The sequence below is a fragment of the Podarcis raffonei genome, chromosome 6 (genome assembly GCF_027172205.1).
Source record: "Podarcis raffonei isolate rPodRaf1 chromosome 6, rPodRaf1.pri, whole genome shotgun sequence".
NCBI lineage: Eukaryota > Metazoa > Chordata > Lepidosauria > Squamata > Lacertidae > Podarcis > Podarcis raffonei.
In genome coordinates, this window is record NC_070607.1 from 6,447,517 (window position 1) to 6,468,831 (window position 21,315).

At 46.9% G+C, this 21,315-nt stretch overlaps 1 protein-coding gene and 1 non-coding gene across 2 annotated transcripts in view; one reads left to right on the forward strand and one right to left on the reverse strand.

Moving 5' to 3' along the window:
- Positions 1-5,768: 5,768 nt before the first annotated feature.
- Positions 5,769-21,315, forward strand: part of QSOX1 (quiescin sulfhydryl oxidase 1) — an 80,863-nt gene continuing 65,316 nt past the window's right edge. Inside the window, exon 1 of the mRNA XM_053391314.1 lies at positions 5,769-6,168. Coding sequence (XP_053247289.1) covers positions 5,886-6,168 — 283 coding nt within the window. The 5' untranslated portion in view covers positions 5,769-5,885. The remainder of the gene's footprint in view (positions 6,169-21,315) is intronic.
- Positions 11,581-11,653, reverse strand: TRNAV-CAC (transfer RNA valine (anticodon CAC)). The gene has a single exon. It is a non-coding gene; the product is annotated as a tRNA-Val (tRNA).

Here is a 21,315-nt window from a genome sequence, read left to right on the forward strand (position 1 = left end):
GGTGGGCAGGAGCTGGGACCGAACGACGGGAGCTCACCCCGCCGCGGGGATTTGAACCGCCTACCATGCGATCGGCAAGTCCTAGGCACTGAGGTTTTACCCACAGCGCCACCCGCGTCCCTCTAACTGAATACATTCTTCTAATGTATTCAGGTGAGCAAAGCTTATTTTAAATATAACATGGAGTTCTGTGCCCACTGTGTTTGTTTCACTCTGAAAAACATACAATCTCTGGTACTGCTGTCAGCTAGATTGCTGCATGAGCATGGCCGGCTGCAATGGGAAAGTAAAAAACTTTAACTGTCCATCTGGAATGTTGCCCAGGTGTGCTGCACATTGCCATGGAGCGGATTATGGGCAGCAGGTGCTGCAGCCAGCAGAAGCCAACGAGAAACAGCAGTTGCATTTAAAGCGATCTTTGAATGAGTAAACCCAATCATGAGTCTTTTCCGTGCTTCACTCCAAAATAATATTAATGCTTAGCACTGATATAGTCCATATACAGTGGTACCTCGGGTTACATATGCTTCAGGTTACAGACGCTTCAGGTTACAGACTCCACTAACCCAGAAATAGTGCCTCGGGTTAAGAACTTTACCTCAGGATGAGAACAGAAATTGCACGGCGGCAGCGGGAGGCCCCATTAGCTAAAGTGGTACCTCAGGTTAGGAACAGTTTCAGGTTAAGAATGAATTAAGTTCTTAACCCGAGGTACCACTGTATAGAGTGCTGAAAGAGCTTCGCCTTCATGATGCTACAACACTATTGTCAAGTAGGCCAGAAGCATTATCTATGCGTTGCAGATCACAGAAGTGGGGAAGGGAACATAAGGAGCTGAGGGGGGAAACGACTGAATGTTGCAAAAATAATTATGCTGTGGGCAGAGGTCTCCTTTCTTTTTTTTTCTTTTTTTAAAGATATTTATTAAAGTTTTCACAAATAAAGCAAAGAATAATCATAACCGAAAAAAAATGCATACAAAAACAGAAAAACCACAGAACATACATCAAAAAGAAGAAAAAACACTCAATCACATAACAACAGGGGGAAAAAAGAAAAGAAGAAAAAAAAATTAAGAACCAACTCAATTTTCTCATTTTTTCAAAATTCTCATTCGCTTATTTCTTTGACCTCCTCACGCCTCCCTCTCCTGTATTCCCAGTCATAACATTAGTTCAGCATATCCTTACCCCTTTTTCATTATAACATTTAGGTTGATTTTCATCGAATTTACAACTTTATACCTTAACTAATTGTCCTACCATTTTTTCGTACTCTTACTGATCTTATTACTAAGTCCACTTAGGTCCATTCCAGCATCATTTTAACATTCGTTAATTTTACAGTGTTTCTGTAAATAGTCTTTAAATTTCTTCCAATCTTCTTCCACCGACTCTTCTCCCTGGTCTCGGATTCTGCCAGTCATTTCCGCCAGTTCCATATAGTCCATCACCTTCATCTGCCATTCTTCCAGAGTGGGTAAATCTTGTGTCTTCCAGTACTTTGCGATGAGTATTCTTGCTGCTGTGGTAGCATACATAAAGAAAGTTCTATCCTTCTTTGGCACCAATTGGCCGACTATGCCCAGGAGAAAGGCCTCTGGTTTCTTCAGGAAGGTATATTTAAATACCTTTTTCATTTCATTATAGATCATCTCCCAGAACGAGGTCTCCTTTCAAGTATGTACAACAGGTACCCTTTCTGAGCATGTGAGCCTCAGAGCCCATGACTGACACCTACCCCACACCCAGTCTGTGGCAAGCAAAGCCCAGGAATAGGGAGTGGGGGGCCGGGATGCACACTTTACCAGGTCCCAACCTCCAAGGGGCTTGGCTTGGACCACAAAGGGGGAAAACTACAGTAGTAGTAGTACAGTCATACCTCGGGATAAATATGCTTCAGGATAAGTATTTTCGGGTTGCGCTCCGTGGTGACCTGGAAGTAACGGAGCGTGTTACTTCCGGGTTTCGCCGTTCGTGCATGCGCTCAAAATGACATCACGCGCATGCGCGGAAGTGGCAAAATGTGACCCGCACACGCACAGTCGCGTCTTACGTTCTGTTCAGGATGCAAACGGGGCTCTGGAACGGATCCCATTCACATCCCAAGGTACCACTGTAGAAGTAGTAGTAATAATACAGTGGAACCTCAGGTTATGTACCGTCCTCCTTACGAACGTTTTGGGTAACTAGCTCTGCTAACCCGGAAGTAGATGCTCCTGGTTGCGAACTTTGCCCCAGGAGGCAAGCAGAAGTTGTGTCCCGGCGGCGTGGCGGCGGCAGGAGCCCCCATTAGCGAAAGCAGGCCTCATGTTAAGAATGGTTTGGGGTTAAGAACGGACCTCCGGAACAAATTAAGTTCGTAACTGGAGGTACCACTGTAAGAATAATAACAATAAATTATTCTGGGTGGCTTCCAACAAAATATTAAAAATACAACAAAACATCAAACATTAAAAACTTCCCTAAACAGGGCTGCCCTCAGATGTCTTCTAAAAGTCAGATAGTTGTTTATTTCCTTGACATCTGATCGGAGGGCATTCCACAGGGCGGGCGCCACTACCGAGAAGGCCCTCTTCCTTACATTGTAGCTTGTGTCTGGGGATGTTTATTCAAAGGATTTCCCTGTATCTATGTTCTTGTGGGGAGGGTGTCTCCAGCGACATTTGTAAGAGTCAATCAGAAGAGTACAAGCAACATACAGTGGTACCTTCGTTTGCAACCGTTTTGGATTACAACCATTTTGGATTACAACCACATCAAACCCGGAAGTGTGTGTCCCTTTTTTTGGATTACAACCCATTTTTTTTGAGGCCCCATTGGCGAAAGCGTGCCTTGGGATTACAACCTGTTTTGGTTTATAACTGGACCTCCGGAACGTATTATGGTTGTAAACCAACGTATCACTGTACTGCAAAATAAGCAGCCAGCCCTGGCCCGCCCCTGGAAGAAAGAGGAAGAGAGTATTTGCACAGGAAACTTGCTTGACAGGCAAGAAAGAAGCGTTGCTCAGCCATGAGACTAGACAGGACGGCTCTCAGACCAGGTGTGACTTCCCAGAAAGCAGCTCCTCTTTGCAAATGAAGCGTTGCCCCTGCCTTAGGTATAAAAGTACCCAAGCCTACGATAAAGAATAACGCCAAGGGTGATTGTGGGGACCCAGGGCAGTTGCTTCCTCCATGTGCTTCAGGCCCTCTACTGATTATTCCTCAGGCCCTTGGGCCCTCCAGATGTTCACAGGATTGTAGAATTGGAAGGGACCTTGAAGGTCATCCAATCCAACCCCCTGCAATGCAGGAATATTTCATGCAATGTGGGGCTCAAACCCACAACCCTGAGATGAAGAGTCGCATTCTCTACCAACTGAGCTAGCCTGGGCCGTTGCTGAACAACAACTCCCACCAGCCCTACAGAGAACAATCAAGGGCCAAGGCCGATGGGAGTTGTAGTTCAGTAACATCTGGGGGCCCAAGTTTCCCTACATCTGTTAGGTAAGGAAAGTACTGGATAAATCTACTGCTGGGGCAAAAAGTACATCATGCTCTGCAGAGAGGGAAGCACTGTGATGTACTTTAAACTATGCAGTTGGATCCTGTCCTGCGTATATTCCCATGGGAGAAATAAGAGAGCAAGAAGAACAAACAGACTGTGTTTTGTCCCTTGCAACCAAGAGACAGGTAGCGTATTTTTCGCACGATTGGACGCACCGGACCATAGGGCGCACCTAGTTTTTTGGGGGAGAAATAAAGGGGAAAAAATTTCCCTTTATTTCCCCCCCAAAAGCAGGTCAGGGAAACCAAACCAGGTCGAGGAACAGCGGGATAGTGGCGCTGCGCCTCCCTGCTGTCCCCCGAGCTTGTGGGGCTGGCTGATGTCTGCCTGGCGCGAGGGGCGCTCTGCTTCAGGGCGCCCCTCGCACCGGGCGGCAGGCTGCTATCCGCAGCGTGGGGAGCCCTGCGGGGAACTCCTGCAAGGCTCCCCACGCTGCGGATGTGTTCCCGAAGCGCCGGGCGCTCTGCTTTCAGGGCGCCCGACGCTCCGGGAAGCAGGCTGCTATCCGCAGCGTGGGGAGCCTTGCGGGGAACTCCTGCAAGGCTCCCCACGCTGCGGATGTGTTCCCGAAGCGCCGGGCGCTCTACTTTCACTCTCCAGGCTTCAGCGAAAGCCTGCATTCGCTCCATAGGACGCACACACATTTTCCCTTGCTTTTTAGGAGGGAAAAAGTGCGTCCTATGGTGTGAAAAATACGGTACTTTATACTCGCTTGGTTTTTATTCTGGAGCTGTGGACCCGTAAGGCAAGCACAAGAGATGACTATAGTTTGGCCTGCAACAGCATCAGTTAACCACACAGGTGCAGCTCAGGTAAGCTGTAGAAAAAGCTGGACAGGACTTGCAAAATAGCAAAAAGAAGTAAAGTAAAGGAAGCTGTTGGCACCTGTCTCAAAAGACAACACAGGTCACCTTGGGGGGTGAAGCACAAAAGTGACCTCCCTGGCACAAAAGCATATTGGAGGTCCTCTTGGGCTGCCCAGATGACAAGACCTCTCGGCCTCAATGATGTGGTCCAAAGGAAAGCAGAACAATAGGACTGGCCCCAGCTTGGCTGCAGGAGTTGCTGGAAGGAGGCCTAAAGGCATCATTGAGCCATTTTAGGGACTCCACTCCAGTCTTGTGTTGTGTTTACTCCTTAGTCTTTTCTTTTCCAGATATCCCACAAGGCAGCAGAGGTTTACGATCAGAGTTCTCCATCTCCTAGATGGGCTGCCTTCCCAGGTAGAGGAGCCCCACCTGCCCCCCACATCCCTCTAGCAAGGCCAGAGCTCAGGGATGGATGGGAGTTGTAGTCCAACATCTGGGGACCCACAGGTTGAGAACCACTGCATGGTCTACAGAATGTGCCGAAACTGCCCTCTTGACTGTTGAACCCTCAATTGATCTTGTGCACTCAATCTGCCCGAACCTGTCTTTGCATGCTGGGCAAGTCCATATCTCACGCTGGGTTTAATACCCATCGCTGCCTTCACCTGCTTCATCCGGCCAGTCGAAGCAGTTTCCCAGCTCCTAGGAGCCACAGGAGCTGAGTGCAGGGTGGGGACCAAAGGTGGACAAAAACGACCCCAGAAAGAGCCTAACGTGTCCTCCACTACCAGAGGAGCTACCCTTCCCAGAAGTAATTGTTGTTGTTTAGTCCTGTCCGACTCTTCGTGACCCCCTGGACCAGAGCACGCCAGGCACTCCTGTCTTCCACTGCCTCCGCAGTTTGGTCAAACTCATGCTGGAAGCTTCGAGAACACTGTCCAACCATCTTGTCCTCTGTCGTCCCCTTCTCCTTGTGACCCCCATCTTTCCCAACATCAGGGTCTTTTCCAGGGAGTCTTCTCTTCTCATGAGGTGGCCAAAGTATTGGAGCCTCAGCTTCAGGATCTGTCCTTCCAGTGAGCACTCAGGGCTGATTTCCTTCAGAATGGAGAGGTTTGATCTTCTTGCAGTCCATTCAAAACCCCATAAGTAATAGGGGGCCCTTAATTCTGCGTTTTCCCTCGTTTCTTCTCGAGCTCGCTTTCATTTCCTCTCCGCTCGCCAGTCCGATCACCCGCACGCTTTACGCGGGAGCCAGCCCGCTTGAGCCTATGGGATTTCTCGCAGGCGCGGAGAGGGAGGCGGCGCCGGAGGCCGGCCGTGCGCGCTGGGCCTCCGCACGTGCGCTGCGCCGGGGCGGTTCTCCGGGCGCTTGGGCGGCGCTGGCTGGCCGTGCTCCGCCCGCGGCTCCTCCTCCTCCTGCGAGAGGCCGACGAACTTGTCGGCCGGGCGGCGGGCACTGGGCACTGGACGGGCTCCTGGCCGTGCGCCGCATCGTGCCCTTCCTCGCGTCTCGCTGCTCACCATGCCCAAGCGGCTCTCCCGGGCCCGGCCGGGGCTGCCCGCTGCCGGCGCCTTCCTCGCCTCCTCCTCCTTCCGGCTGCTTCTGCTGCTGGTGCCCGTGCCCGGGGCGCTCGGCGTCGGCCTCTACACTTCCGACGACCCGCTGGTGGTGCTCTCGGCGGACACCCTGGAGCGCAGCATCTTCAACTCCAGCAGCGCCTGGGTGGTCGAGTTTTACGCGTCCTGGTGCGGCCACTGCATCCACTTCGCCCCCACCTGGAAAGCGCTGGCCAACGACATCCAAGGTAAGGACGGCGACTTGGTTGCCGGAAGGGTGGTGGGACACCTGTCGCTGATGGCTGAGTGGGAAGGAATGGCACTCTGCATAAGCTCAGAGGCGCGCTTTCTCTTGATGCGCGCTGCCCGGTGATGGTTCTTGGAGAGGATTTCGAGACGCAAAGAAGCTGCTTGCTGATGCCCCTCTCGCTGCGGACCCTGGGGGCGCCGGCCCCTCTCCCTGTGACGTGGGAACTCGGTTGCGTTTTTATTTGCATTTAAGCCTCCCCTGTTTGGGCAGTTAGCCCTCGAATCGGCTTGCGCCTCTTGCAGCGCGCGCGCAAACCTCGCGGTGCGCAAGAGCGCCGACTTCCTGGTGCGCTTTTCCCCTTCCAGCGTTTCTCCCTCCCTGCTCACTTCTGAGTCTCCCCTTCTGCGCCCACCCAGGATCGAACTGGCAACGTTGACTGGAGAGACACAGCTCTTCCAAAATATTCAAGGCTTCTCTCTTCTCTTTCCCTGACGTGCTTGATAAAACTTTTTTTTTTAAATATAATTTTGTATTAGGTTTTTTTTAAACATATCATTTTCAACAGTAATTAAACATACTTTTACATCTTATTCAAATTTTTGACTTCCATTAATCCTGTCTGGAAATTTTCCAATCTAATCTCTCAGTATGCATTTCTTATCTTCCCTATTACATTTCAAACTGATAACCACTATCTCTATCTTTTTCTACTTTGTAACACTTCGTATATTTCTCCTTACAAAACTTCTTGTAGTCCTACTAGCGTAATTTGTTGATTACAGTTGCACTTCAAATAATTAATATACTTCTTCCAATCTTCTGTAAATCTCTGGTCCCGCAGGTTTCGAATCCCTCCTGTCATTTTGTCCAATTCTGCATAGTCCATTAATTTCGTCTGCCGTTCTTCTTTCGTCGGAATTTCTTCTTGTTTCCATTTCTGGGCTAACAATACTCTTGCTGTGCTTGATAAAACTTAAGCAAAGTAGAAACCCGTAAGCTGTGGGGAGGGAAGTCGAGATTCACTTTTGGAGAGGAGCAAGGGAGAGCGAATGGTGGGGGCAGGCAGCCTTTTAATACGAATTGGGCCTCTCCACTTCCCCCAGCAGTTGGGGCCAAGCAGCAACAAGACCAGAGAGAGGCCCTGCGTGTGGCCAGCTTTTCCCCTTTCTCTCTTTCCTGCTCCCTTGTTGTTCAGCAACTGCCCAGGCTACCTCAGCCCCACGTTCCTTGAAATATTCCCACATTGCAGGGGGTTGGACTGGATGACCCTCCGGGTCCCTTCCAACTGTACAATTCTGCGAACATCTGGAGGGCCCAAGGTCCTGAGGAATAATCAGCAGAGGGCCTAAAACACATGGAAAAAGCAATTGTCCTGGCTCCCCACAGTCACCCTGGCCTTGCCATTGTTTGGTATCGCAGGCTTGGGTGCTTTTATACCTAAGGCAGGGAGTTTGAGAGAGAAAGAGGATGTCACACGCTTCTTTCTTGCCTGTCAAGCGAGTTTCCTGTGCAAATGCTCTCTTCCTCTGTCTGCTCTTAGGAAGACTTTTTTTTTTTGGTCAACAGCTGTATCCCCACACCTCTCTCTGTTGTGTAGATTTCTGCCCTTGTGGGCATATGTCCCCATGAACTTTGTGTTTCTTTACGGTGCACTTCTGTTTTCCTTGGGGCTGATTCCGCTCTCCTCCTGGTGGCAGATAAGCTGCTTAGGTATTTCAGTGTTTCCTCCTCCTCCTCCCATTGTCATGCCAGTTTCTGTGTATCTTTTTACATCTCTACAGAAAGCACGGGAGGATGCTGCGTTTAATTACCAGGATCTTATCAAAACTACCGCAAGGCCTCTTGCCGGCTGCTAGCCTAGCTTAGATGGCTTTCAACGGGTGTGAGACTAAATGTAGGGAGGACCAATGTGTCATGGGCTACCTGGAGCGCCAAGGTTCCGGGTTCAAGTCCTGCTTGTGGACTTCCTGGAAGCGGATGGTTGGCTTGCTGTAGGAAACAGGTTGCTGAGCCAGATAGACCTTTGATCCAGCAGAGCTGTTTCTGCCCTGCCAGGGCTTACAGTTCATTTCTCTGCATCTCTTGCTGTTCCTGTGTGCACCTAATGGCAACTGGGTCCTTCAGCAATAGCAGATTCAAGTCAGGCAGCTGTGAACATGTACCAGTGCTGGTGCTATTACTAGAAGTAAATATAAAGTTAAAGTTAAAGATGACGATGGACTCCAACTCCTAGCATCTCTTGTGCTTGTCCATGCTGGTTGGGCCTGGTGGGAGTTGGAGTTCTTTTAATTATTTTTTAATAATTATTTTTTAAAATAAAAACTTTTTTTTAATAATAAAAAGGTTTAACTGAACAACGTACAATTAAAATAAAAAGTAGAAAACCCCCAAAAGGTTTGTTATAACATTGTAAGAGTTAACAATTCCAATTCCATATATACTTATCTAATACATAGGTGTTATTCTTTTCCAAATACATATATATTTATAATCTATTGTATTTTGTATAAATACATTCCAGATATCATTATATTTCTCCATGCAAAGTCTACGTTATCTACAAGCAATCCGTTCATAAGTTGCAAGTGTGGTCATATCCATTGATTAAATGGAGCTGTGCCCATATCCCCCCCCCAATCTTCATAATTATTTTATTTATGATTTTCAGTTTTATACATTTCAATGATTTTGCAATCATGTTAACATTTCAAAACTCAACTTCCTTCCTCCTTTCTGCGGTTCCTTTTTTTAAAAAAACCCAAACACTTTCTGCATATTCCAATTTAACTTAATTTACTCATTTATTCATCTACTTTAAATATATATGCTCTTATAAAACTGCAGGTTATTACAATAATCCTGCCAATGTTCTTATCTGTTTACAGTTTATTCGTAAATATTCAACAAACCATTTCCATTCTTTTATAAAAAGTTTGTTATCTTGATTTCTAATTTTTCCCGGTAAGTTTCGCCATTTCTGCATATTCCACAAATTTTTGTATGCATTCTTCTTTCACCGGGACTTTTTCTTTTCATTTTTGGATAACGTTCTTGTCGCTATAGTTGCATACATGAATAAATTTCTATACGGTTTGGGTAGTTCTGTCCCTATAATTCCCCAAAGGAAAGCTCCAGGGTTGTTGTTGTTTTTTTACAAATGTTATTTTAAACATCTTTTTCAATTCATTATATATCATTTCCCAGTAAGCTTTAAGCTTACTAAGAGACCACCACATATGATAAAAAGAACCTTCTTTCTCTTTACTTTGGAGTTGTACCCTTATTTTTCCGGGGCATCATTATCCATCTTTCGGCCAAAGAAATAATTTAAGTTGTCCAGTTGTCAGCTTCCAAATACTAGGTGTGCAGTTCAAAAGAATTCTTCCCTCTGAAAAGACTCTTTTGAACTCTGAAAATACTCTGTTGACATGCAACATCTGGAGGTTAAAGTGAAAAGAAGCTGCTGCAAACCTAACAAGGAGTTAATGAAAGCAATGCAGCTACCTGAATCTGGCAATTACGGTACCTTCTAGGTCGGGGGTCAGCAAACTGGGCCGGTGTCTCCAGCACCGATCGTGTGGCAGGGTGGGGGAGCGTGTGTCCATATACACTATTTCCAGCGCACTTCTGGGTCGGAGGAGCACCGGAAATAGCTTGTGCGCATGTGCACGGGCCTCCTCTGACCCGGATGTGCACCGGAAATAATGCTTGTGCATGTGCAAATAACCTCACCATGATCAACTCCCGCCCAGAAACCAATGTCCCCGCTGTGGAAGGACGTGTGGATCCATAATTGGCCTCCACAGTCACTTATGGACTCACTGTTAAAACCATGTTTATGGAAGACAATCTTACTTGGCAAAGAAAGAAGCAGATATATCAATGGACTGAGAACTTTTATAGTTGCCGTGTGATTATTTCTACAGCATAGGGTTAAACTGCATCATAAATTCTCTTTAAGTTATGACTTCATTAATTTAATGTGTAACACTGGATTGTTCCTGCTGTACTATTTCTGTTTTTGACTGCCATTCCTTTCCCTAACCTAGTTGGTTCTTACTTGTGGTTCTTACTGCTGTTTCAGTAAGTGAGTGCCTTTGGCTTTGCGGTTTGCAGTCTATTGTGTCTCTTGTCATAGCATATCAAGGTGTCTTCGCCACAATCCTTTTCCTCTTGTACTGAAACTCCTGTCTGGATTCAGCATGTATCTGGAGACAGTTGATGCTTGCAGGTTCTCTAGTGAATCAGTAGCCAAGGTGCAAGAAATGCATTTGGATGTGATGGAGGCATCCGATAGTGATCTATGGAAGGGGTGTGCATTTCTGTCTATGGAAGTGTGCAAACCTAACCACCGTTTTGGCTTCTGTGTGTCATTTGATTGAAACCGTGGTATCTGTTCATATCTCGAAACTTTTGGATCCAGTGCCCTTTATGCCCTATACATTTAAAGCAGGATGCTACCTTTTTTCACGGGAACTGTAGTTTGTTCAGGATCCTAAGCACTGTTAGAAGACCAATATTCAATTCACAGAGCTACAATTCCCAGAGTTCCCTGTGAAGAGGGATTGATTCTTCAGCTGCACTGTTTAAAGTGGCATGATCCTGCCTTTAATGTATATTGCAGATGGGGCCCAATGGTCTTGTACAAAGCCCAGAGAGGAATTTTTATTGGGCAGCTTGTGAACTGAATGAATGTGATCAGATCTTGAATTCATATCCTGACATGATCTCACTCACTGATCTCAGGAAAGCCGCTGCGTCTCAGCCTCAGTTTCCCCTCCACCACCCTGATTTCTGTATGGAGAAAATATTGACGTACCATGCGTTACTGAGATAAAAAAATATGGCATATGCTTTGGACAAAAGCAGCTGACTTCTCTGGTCAGGAGTGAGTGACCAGGGGCTAAAGTTTGCTATTGTTATGCACAAATTCTAAAAGTGAGAGGTGCAGGATTCTGTCTTGGGGCTGGGCTATTCCCTTATCTCTGCTAATCTGAGCTAGCAGAGATTCCAGACTAAAAGCAAATGGAAGACTATAAAGGTAAAGGTACCCCTGCCCATACGGGCCAGTCTTGCCAGACTCTAGGGTTGCGCGCTCATCTCACTCTAGAGGCCGGGAGCCAGCGCTGTCCGCAGACATTTCCGGGTCACGTGGCCAGTGTGACAAGCTGCATCTGGCGAGCCAGCGCAGCACACGGGACGCCGTTTACCTTCCCGCTGGTAAGCGGTCCCTATTTATCTACTTGCACCCGGGGGTGCTTTCGAACTGCTAGGTTGGCAGGCGCTGGGACCGAACGACGGGAGCGCACCCCACTGCGGGGATTCGAACCGCAGACCATGCGATCGGCAAGTCCTTGGCGCTGAGGTTTTACCCACAGCACCACCCGCGTCCCTGGTAAAAGGGCAATAATGTTTCCGCCCGGGATCGAACCGGGGACCTTTCGCTTGTGAGGCGAACGTGATAACCGCTACACTACGGAAACCGACGTGGGAGATTATAGCCCCCCCCAAAAAAGAGGGCAGTAGAAGGATGAAGGTTGAAAATAATCATGTAAGGCTAAGCAGAATTACCCCCCCCCATTTTTAAATGGGGCGCCTTCCTCAGACTGTTGAACGAAATGGATTGTTTGGTGTGACTTCTTGTTCAATCCCTTCCCGTATGAAAATTAAAGGCGATATGATTGCATCTACTGTAACGTCATATATATAGTTGCATGAAACGTATTATTGTTGCTTTAAGCTATCACAAAAAAAGACAACCACATTTTCTTTGGGATTTTTCTTGCTCTGTCTAAAGTGATTAACTACTGTCATAAGACGGATGCGTCAACTCTTGCCAAAAAAAACACCTATCTGGAAGTTTGTGAAATGTTTACAGTGACGATAGAAGTTAGATCAGCTGTTCTAACCTTACAGGTTAGATGATAGATCATCCACTGTTAACATGTAGTAAATAAAAAAAGGTCAGAGCTGGACTTCTAGGAGCAACCTGTTCTTCTTGTTTGATTAAAGCAGGCAGAACATTCACATTGTCTGGAACACTGATTATTTTAGGGCCAGTTTGCGCATTCACCCCTATTGAATGGGAATGGACTTCCTGAATTGAACTTCAGGCTGCAGATTAGGACATTTGATGTTTAAAACACACACACACACACACATGGGGCTACCTTTGAAGGTGACCCGGAAACTGCAACTAATCCAGAATGTGGCAGCTAGACTGGTGACTGGAAGCGGCCGCCAAGACCACATAACACCGGTCATGAAAGACCTACACTGGCTCCCAGTATGTTTCCGAGCACAATTCAAAGTGTTGGTGCTGACCTTTAAAGCCCTAAACGGCCTTGGTCCAGTATACCTGAAGGAGCATCTCCACCCCCATTGTCCACTGAGGTCCTGCTCCGAGGGCCTTCTGGCGGTTCCCTCATTTCGAGAAGCTAAGCTATAGGGAACCAGGCAGAGGGCCTTTTCGGTGGTTGCACCTGCCCTGTGGAACGCCCTCCCATCAGATGTCAAGGAAATACAGTGGTATCTCGGGTTACATATGCTTCAGGTTACAGACTCCGCTAACCCAGAAATAGTGCTTCAGGTTAAGAACTTTGCTTCAGGATGAGAACAGAAATCGTGCTATTGTGGCGCGGCAGCAGGGGGAGGCCCCATTAGCTAAAGTGGTGCTTCAGGTTAAGTTTCAGGTTAAGAACGGACCTCTGGAACGAATTAAGTACTTAACCTGAGGTACCACTGTAAACAACTATCTGACATTTAGAAGACATCTGAAGGCAACCTTGTTTAGGGAAGTTTATAATGTGTGACATTTTAATGTATTCTTAATCTTGGTTGGAAGCCGCCCAGAGTGGCTGGGGAAACCCAGCCAGATGGGCAGGGTACAAATAATAAATTACTAGTACTAGTACTCTCTTCACATAAGGCTGCCTCCATATGTGATGTTTACTATATGCAGGCTGAATAGATCATATTTTCTAAAGGGGAATGCTCACCAGAGGCCTGAATTGCAATAGTCCAGAAAAAGGTTTTACTCTTGGACCCTGCAGGATGCTTGAACCAGCTGGTGCAGGCCCTCTAACTCCAGGTCTAGACTCCAGGACTAAAGGTAAAGGTAAAGGTACCCCTGCCCGTACGGGCCAGTCGTGTCTGACTCTGGGGTTGTGCGCTCATCTCACTCTATAGGCCGGGAGCCAGCGCTGTCCGCAGACACTTCTGGGTCACGTGGCCAGCGTGACAAAGCTGCATCTGGCGAGCCAGAGCCGCACACGGAAACGCCGTTTACCTTCCCGCTATAAAGCGGTCCCTATTTATCTACTTGCACCCGAAGGTGCTTTCGAACTGCTAGGTTGGCAGGCGCTGGGACCGAACGACGGGAGCGCACCCCGCCGCGGGGATTCGAACCGCCGACCTTTCGATCGGCAAGACTCCAGGACTAGAGGAGGATTATTACTCCTTGTGTTTCTAGCTGGTGTAGGGAGCAGCAGGGTGGCCCTATATTTTCCAGCACCCCATTTACCTAGCCTATGAGGGCCAGTTTGTGTAGTGGCCTGGGGTCTTCAGTTCTGCCCATACTGTGTGTGCTAAACCTCTAACAAAATGGGCTTTGGCACACGGAAGTTTATGTTTCGATAAATGCGTTAGCTTTCGCAGTGTGGTGCAACTCTTCTCAGGGCTGACCTTAAAAGTTATTTAAGGGGGTCAACAGTTCTGAGCCAGGTGGCTCAATGGTCTGATTCGGTATAAGGCAGAATCTTAAGATGGAAGATTGGATGCATACACATTTCAAACCAAATTTAAGCTGAGATGGGAAACTTCCACCAGATTTCCACCACAGTCTTGCAAGTAATTATTCCTAATGGTTCCCCTCCCTGCTCTCTTTGACGGTGCTGTTCTCTTTCTGCGTTGACAGTAGCCATCCATACTATATTCCCAATTCCATCTGTACTGGTACAGCTGCTGCCTTGGTTCTGTCTTTATTTGTGGTTGAAATAAACCACAATCAACCTCTCTGCCTTGTAGCCTAGAAGTCTTCTCTTGAACCACGATACTCTCATATAAATCAGTCTACTTGTGCTTCTAAGCTGAAAGTCCTGATTCAGTTCATAAATTTTAATCAGTTCGACTTGTACCACACTTAACTCTGAGCAGAACGACTCCGTCTTGGACCGATGCTGCAATTAAAACACATGCCATTAAAAACGTTGTATCCAGGCTGTTTCTTTTTACAAGGCTGCACTGCAACCACATTACTTTTTATCTGTGCAATCTCATAGCCTTCGGTTCCCTGCTTCATGATTAGTTATGTGTTTTGGGTATGCTGCAGCTAGCAGTTTTATGCACTCTTGGGATTAAAAAAAACCCTTTTATAGAATTCCCTTGAAATTCTTACTTGCTACTGCCACCTGGGATTATAGTTTGGAGTGTTTTTCCAGTGCAGATGCATAAGTTTTTACTCTTTTCATGTTTGTTGTGTTTCAAAATGGAAGCAACCACCATGGCTATGAATTCTGCAGCCAGGGAATACCGTATTTTTTGCTTATAAGACTCACTTTTTCCCTCCTAAAAAGTAAGGGGAAATGTGTGTGCGTCTTATGGAGCAAATGCAGGCTGCGCAGCTATCCTAGAAGCCAGAACAGCAAGAGGGATCGCAGCTTTCACTGCGCAGCAATCCCTCTTGCTGTTCTGGCTTCTGAGATTCAGAATATTTTTTTTCTTGTTTTCCTCTTCCAAAAACTAGGTGCGTCTTGTGGTCTGGTGCGTCTTATAGAGCGAAAAATACGGTATGTTGTGTGTGCAACATTGACGCACCCTGTGTGCCCAGGACAGCCTCACACACTTCCTTAAGGCTACATCTCCACTTCATATCCTGCCATTCTTTGGTTTGGATATGTGCACAGAATACTTTCCACCCAGATATACTTTTCTTACGGATTCGACTCTATTTCCAAGATTCGAACACATATATATTTTTGCTATTAAATTCTTGTCAACTTGGTTTAAAGCAGTCATGACTGCAGTGCAGCCAAGGTTCAGTCATTTATCATTATGCATTTTGACACACACACCCTGGCTTTGTACAACAAGGATCTACCAATAAAAGAAATGGGATAGATTATTATTCATTGTGGGTGATAGAGAGCCTTTTCCTCTTGGACAATGAACGTGTGTTTGAATGTTGCAGGCGGAGCCATTGTACTTTGCCGGTCAAAAACCACTTGCTCTCGGACGCATCTTTCCCAACTCTTCCTGTCCTTTATCTGTAACATCTGTGAAGTGTGGTGAACTTTTATCAGAGGTTCAGAAACTCTCCATTTATGCAGGAGCTACACTGCCCATTTTAAAATGGCAAGCCTGTTTCCAAGGACATACCCACCCTGTGCCTGGAGACGGTTGTGGATTCCCTGTTTGAGACTTCAAGGTGATATGATGACACTTTTGCATTTGAGCGACAATGTCTCCGCCCTGCCATTTTTGGCTTTCCTCGACTAATGCCTGTTTCCACCCAGAGAGACAGTGAATCAAGACACACGTTTGCCCCAGTGCAGACATATCTCCTCCCTCGGCCAGCTGCAATTTGATTAGGGACCTACACAGAACAAGGTGCTGTAGCTTTGTTTCTCTTGCCGCAGCACCCACTCTTAGAAACTTCACACCTGAGCAGCATACCTGATATCGAGCTTATGCTTTGGGTGAATAAATGGCATTGTGGGGTCAAGGTGGTAGAGGGGCAACAAAAGGATTATGTTATTATTATTTACAGAACCGCCTCTCCTGGTATGCCCCGCAGAGGACTTTAAGGTCCATGAATAACCATAGTTTAGAGGTCCTGGGCCCTAAGGAAGTCAGACTATCCTCCACCAGGGTCAGGGCCTTCTCAGTGATGGCTCCGACCTGGTGGAATGCTCTGTCCCAGGAGACTAGGGCCCTTCAGGATTTAACCTCCTTCCGTTGGGCCTGTAAAACAGAGCTATTCCGCCGGGCCTTTAATTTGAATTCAGCCTGATCTTTTATTTCCGTTATTCCCCTTCTCTTCCCTCCCCCTCCCCTTTTATGAAGATTACCCACTCTGAGACCCCACAGCTAATTCTCCCCTGGCCTCCTCGCTGGCCCAAGTAGGACCAATTCAGCCAGCAGCCCTGGGGATTATCTAATGCTTATTAGATGGATTTCCCCCAAATTGATTTCTGAACTTTGAATTTTATTGTTATTCATGTTTTTATACTGTATTTTATGCTGCTTTTACAATTAAGTGTTTTAAATTTGTTGTTAGCCGCCCTGAGCCCAGTTTTCTGAACCGGTTAGGGTGGGGAATGAATGAATAAATTATTATTATTATTATTATTATTATTATTATTATTATTATTATTATTATTATGTGCCTGGCGTGCTCTGGTCCATGGGATCATGAAGAGTCAGACGCGACTAAACGACTAAACAACAACAAATTATGTGTTTGTTTGTTTTTTGCCACAAAGTATATAATAGAAAAGGGGGCAACAACCATTTTAAAGGTTGTTTAAAAGGTTGTCACATGAAAGATGGAACAAGCTTGTTTTCTCCTGCTCTGGAGGGTAGGACTCGAACCAATGGCTTCAAATTACAATAAAGGAGTTTCTGGCTAAAAATCAGAAAGAACTTTCTGACAGTAAGAGCTGTTAGACAGTGGAATGATCTCCCTTAGGAGGTTGTAACCTCTCCTCCCTTGGAAGTTTATAAGCAGAGGTTGAATGGCCATTTATCAGGGATGCTTTAGCTCAGATTACTCCATTGCAGATTACCGTATTTTTCGCCCTATAGGACACACTTTTCCCACTCCAAAAACGAAGGGGAAATGTGTGTGCGTCCTATGGGGCGAATGCAGGCTTTCGCTGAAGCCTGGAGAGCTGTCCCACAGCTAGCGGAGAGCTTGCCTGCACCCAGAAGCTTGGGGCGTGCTGAGCTCAGCACGCCCCAGGCTTCTAGCTCTCCCACGGCTTGCGGATAGCAGCCTGTTCTGGGGTCGGGGGAAGCTCGGGCTTCCCCTGCCCCAGCCCCGCACCTGGGGGGGAAATAATTTTTTTTCTTTATTCCCGCCAAAAAAACTAGGTGCGTCCTATGGGGCGGTGCGTCCTATGGGGCGAAAAATACGTACTCCATTTCTGCTGCCCCCTTTTCTGGCCTTGTTACTTGTTTATTTCATTTATACATGCAAAATTCTTATACTACTATATCAAGAGGGCAGGATATTCTCAAAGCAGCGTACAAAAATTAAAAAAATGGAAACATAAAAAGGCAAAAGGATCAGAGCTTAAAACTGGATCCCATGGCATGGCTGGCTTACGCAAGTAAAAATGTTCCAGTGGCAAAACAAAACACTACTTGCCTAACATGTAGTGGCAATTAATTCTACAATATGGGGGCTGCCCTCTTGGGCGAATGCCATAAAGTATAAAAGGTAAAGGGACCCCTGACCATTAGGTCCAGTTGTGGCCGACTCTGGGGTTGCGGCGCTCATCTCGCTTTATTGGCCGAGGGAGCCGGCGTACAGCTTCCGGGTCATGTGGCCAGCATGACTAAGCTGCTTCTGGCGAACCAGAGCAGTGCACGGAAACGCCGTTTACCTTCCTGCTGGAGCGGTACCTATTTATCTACTTGCACTTTTTGGTGTGCTTTCGAACTGCTAGGTAGCAGGAGCAGGGACCGAGCAACGGGAGCTCACCCCATCGTTGGGAATCGAACCACCCACCTTCTGATTGGCAAGTCCAAGGCTCTGTGGTTTAACCCACAGCGCCACCCACGTCCCTTGCCATAAAGTATAGTTAGCTGTGTTTCACCCTGCATGCAATGAGACATCAGATTCTGCTGCCCTGCTCTATAGGAATATGTTGGAAGAGTATGTCCTTTCTCTTTATTATTTCTATGTAAGTGGGTGTAGTTTTCTTGCATTTCCCCTCTTCCATCCTACAGTTTTTGTTTCCCCAAAGGAGGAATGCATCTGTCCAGAACATGGTGGAGGAATTTGGACATCTGGCTGCTGATGTATGGCTACATTATCATTTACCTCTTCCATTATTCTCTAAATTAAGAGATGGCTTGGTGTGGCCTCAAATCTCGAGGCTCCTTGCTTATGGCCTAAAAGCAGGGGTCAGCAACCTTTTTCAGCAGAGGGGCGGTCCACTTTCCCTCAGACCTTGTGGGTTGTTGTTGTTGTTGTTTAGTCGTTTAGTCGTGTCCGACTCTTCGTGACCCCATGGACCAGAGCACGCCAGGCACCTCTGTCCTCCACTACCTCCCGCAGTTTGGTCAAACTCATGCTGGTAACCTCGAAAACACTATCCAACCATCTCGTCCTCTGTCGCCCCCTTCTCCTTGTGCCCTCCATCTTTCCCAGCATCAGTGTCTTGTGGGGGGCCGGACTATATTTTGGAGAAAAAAATGAACGAATTCCTATGCACCACAAATAACCCAGAGATGCATTTTAAATAAAAGGACACATTCTACTCATGTAAAAACACACTGATTCCTGGACCGTCCATGGGCCGGATTTAGAAGGCAATTGGGTTGGATCCGGCCCCTGGGCCTTAGTTTGCCTACCATGCCCAATAGGTCCAGAAATGTGTTGCCAATCACTTTGTTATTTGATTGCCTCAATTAGGGCTGTCTGAACCACTTTGCAGCCGTGGAAGTTTCGCCATCTCTGGGGTGGAGTGCATCGGCTGATCAAAAAGGTCCACTTCATTGCTGCTGTGCTGGGTCAGGGCAGGAAGTGAAGAACATTTCCATCCCTTTGAGGTGGCGAGAGGAAATTGTAAGCACGGTGACTTGATTCTGCCTTCGAGTGGACTGAGTCAGCCCTCTTTCCTTTACGGGAAGAGATCCTGCAGCTTGGCAGTACAGTGGTACCTCGGGTTACATACACTTCAGGTTACATACACTTCAGGTTACAGACTCTGCTAACCCAGAAATAGTACCTCAGGTTAAGAACTTTGCTTCAGGATGAGAACAGAAATCATGCTCCAGCGGCGTGGCATCAGCAGGAGGCCCCATTAGCTAAAGTGGTGCTTCAGGTTAAGAACAGTTTCAGGTTAAGAACGGACCTCCGGAACGAATTAAGTACTTAACCCGAGGTACCACTGTATGTCTCAGCTGAGAAGCGGCAGGCATACGTCGCTGCATTTCCATCAATAGGGCAACTGGCGCTTCGAGGTGGTTTGAAACCCAAGGGCCTATGGCGATTCTTGTCTTGATCAAGTTTGTAATGCTGATTCTAAAGCCAGTGCTGGCCAGAACGTGGGTTTTACAGAGGCCTCTTCTGCTGTCCCTAATGCATAAACCAGGGGTCAGCAACCTTTTTCAGTCGTGGGCCGGTCCACTGTCCTTCAGACCATGTGGTGGGCCAGATTATATTTTGGAAAAAAATAATGAACAAATTCCTGTGCCCAGCAAATAACCCAGAGATGTATTTTACATAAAAGGACACATTCTACTCATCTAAAAACACCAGGCAGGCCCCACAAATAACCCAGAGATGCATTTTAAATAAAAGGACTTTATTCATGTAAAAACATGCTGATTCTTGGACCATCTGCGGGCTGGATTGAGAAGGTGATTGGGCCGCATCTGGCCTACCCTTGGCATAAACCATGATCAAAACTCAACATAGATTAGCACCCAGTGGTACGTTAGGAAAAGGTGTTAATTACCACAATTCCTGCTGCCTACTTTAAGGAAGTGTATGCTGTGTTGACTTCCTGCTAAAACAGGTGTGTGTGTGTGTGTGTGTGTGTGTGTGTGTGTGTGTGTGTAAGTAATATATGCCAGCTTCTTTCAGTCCCAGCCAGCATGGCTCATGGTCAAGAATGGTGGAAGTTGTAGTCCCATCACATCTTGAGGGCAACAGCAAGATGCCCTTCCCCCCAGTGCTAAAGGACTTAGCTTATCCCGTCTTTCCAAAGCCCCTGAGGGGATTGTATGAGTGAATGGGTTGCCTCAAAGAAGGCAATGGGGAGATGGGAAATTGCTGCTTGAGCATAAGGTAAAGGTAAAGGGACCCCTGACCATTAGGTCGAGTCGTGGCCGACTCTGGGGTTGCGGCGCTCATCTCGCTCTATTGGCCGAGGGAGCCGGCGTACAGCTTCCGGGCCATGTGGCCAGCATGAGTTTAGCATAGCTGTGGGTAAATGCAAATGAGTGTTGCTTTGGGCACCAGGAAGTTTGTTGTCTTTGGTAAGAGATAGTTAACCTGCGGAACTTGCTGCCCGGGGATGTTGTGATGGCTGTAATTATACTGCATGGGTGGGTTTCTTTTCTGTTTCTTTTAAATGTTGACATACATTTGTACGTTAATGGTTTTGAAAGCCAGGATGACCAGGGACTAGATTTCTGTTTTATGGTGTTCCTGAGGGTTAGAATATGAGGAGAAGACATTCACCCTAGAGCAGGCTTCCTCAACCTCGACCCTCCAGATGTTTTTGGCCTACAACTCCCATGATCCCTAGCTAGCAGGACCAGTGGTCAGGGATGATGGGAACTGTAGTCTCAAAACATCCAGTGGGCCGGGGTTGAGGAAGCCTGCCCTAGAGCGCTGAATCTGTATTTTACAGTTGGAACATTGTGCCAGTGCTTGTCTTAAGATGATGAGCCCAAACATTTTCCAAACATTTGCTTTTAGGCTTAGACCTCCTAATCTCACCCATAGGGAAGTCTACACAGTAGTTTTTGTAGCCTATACATTTCTGCTTCCAGTTGGCTTGTCAGTCAGCATAGTTGGTCATGTCTCTTTCCACCCACACTCTAATAACCTGTTTTAAATGTTATCTGCCAGACATGCCATGATTTTGGACTTCAGGAGCCCACATCATTACAGACACAGGCTTCTGGGAGCCTGCTGTGATAAGGCAGGAATGGGATTGCCTCAGCAGTTTGGAACTGCTTTGCACTGTTTTGGAATGATGAGATAAATTAGTTACGAGTGTTGTAAGCTTAAGCCAATTTAAAAACGGGCAGCAGATTTTTAAGAATAAAAGTTAATTGCGTTTAAGTATTCAATGTATGACCAGTGGCAATTGTATTCATCCAGGAGGCAATGCTTGCTTTAAGATCATGGATGCTTTAGGACAGAATTCCGCATTGCAGCGGGTTGTGTTAGATGACCCTAATG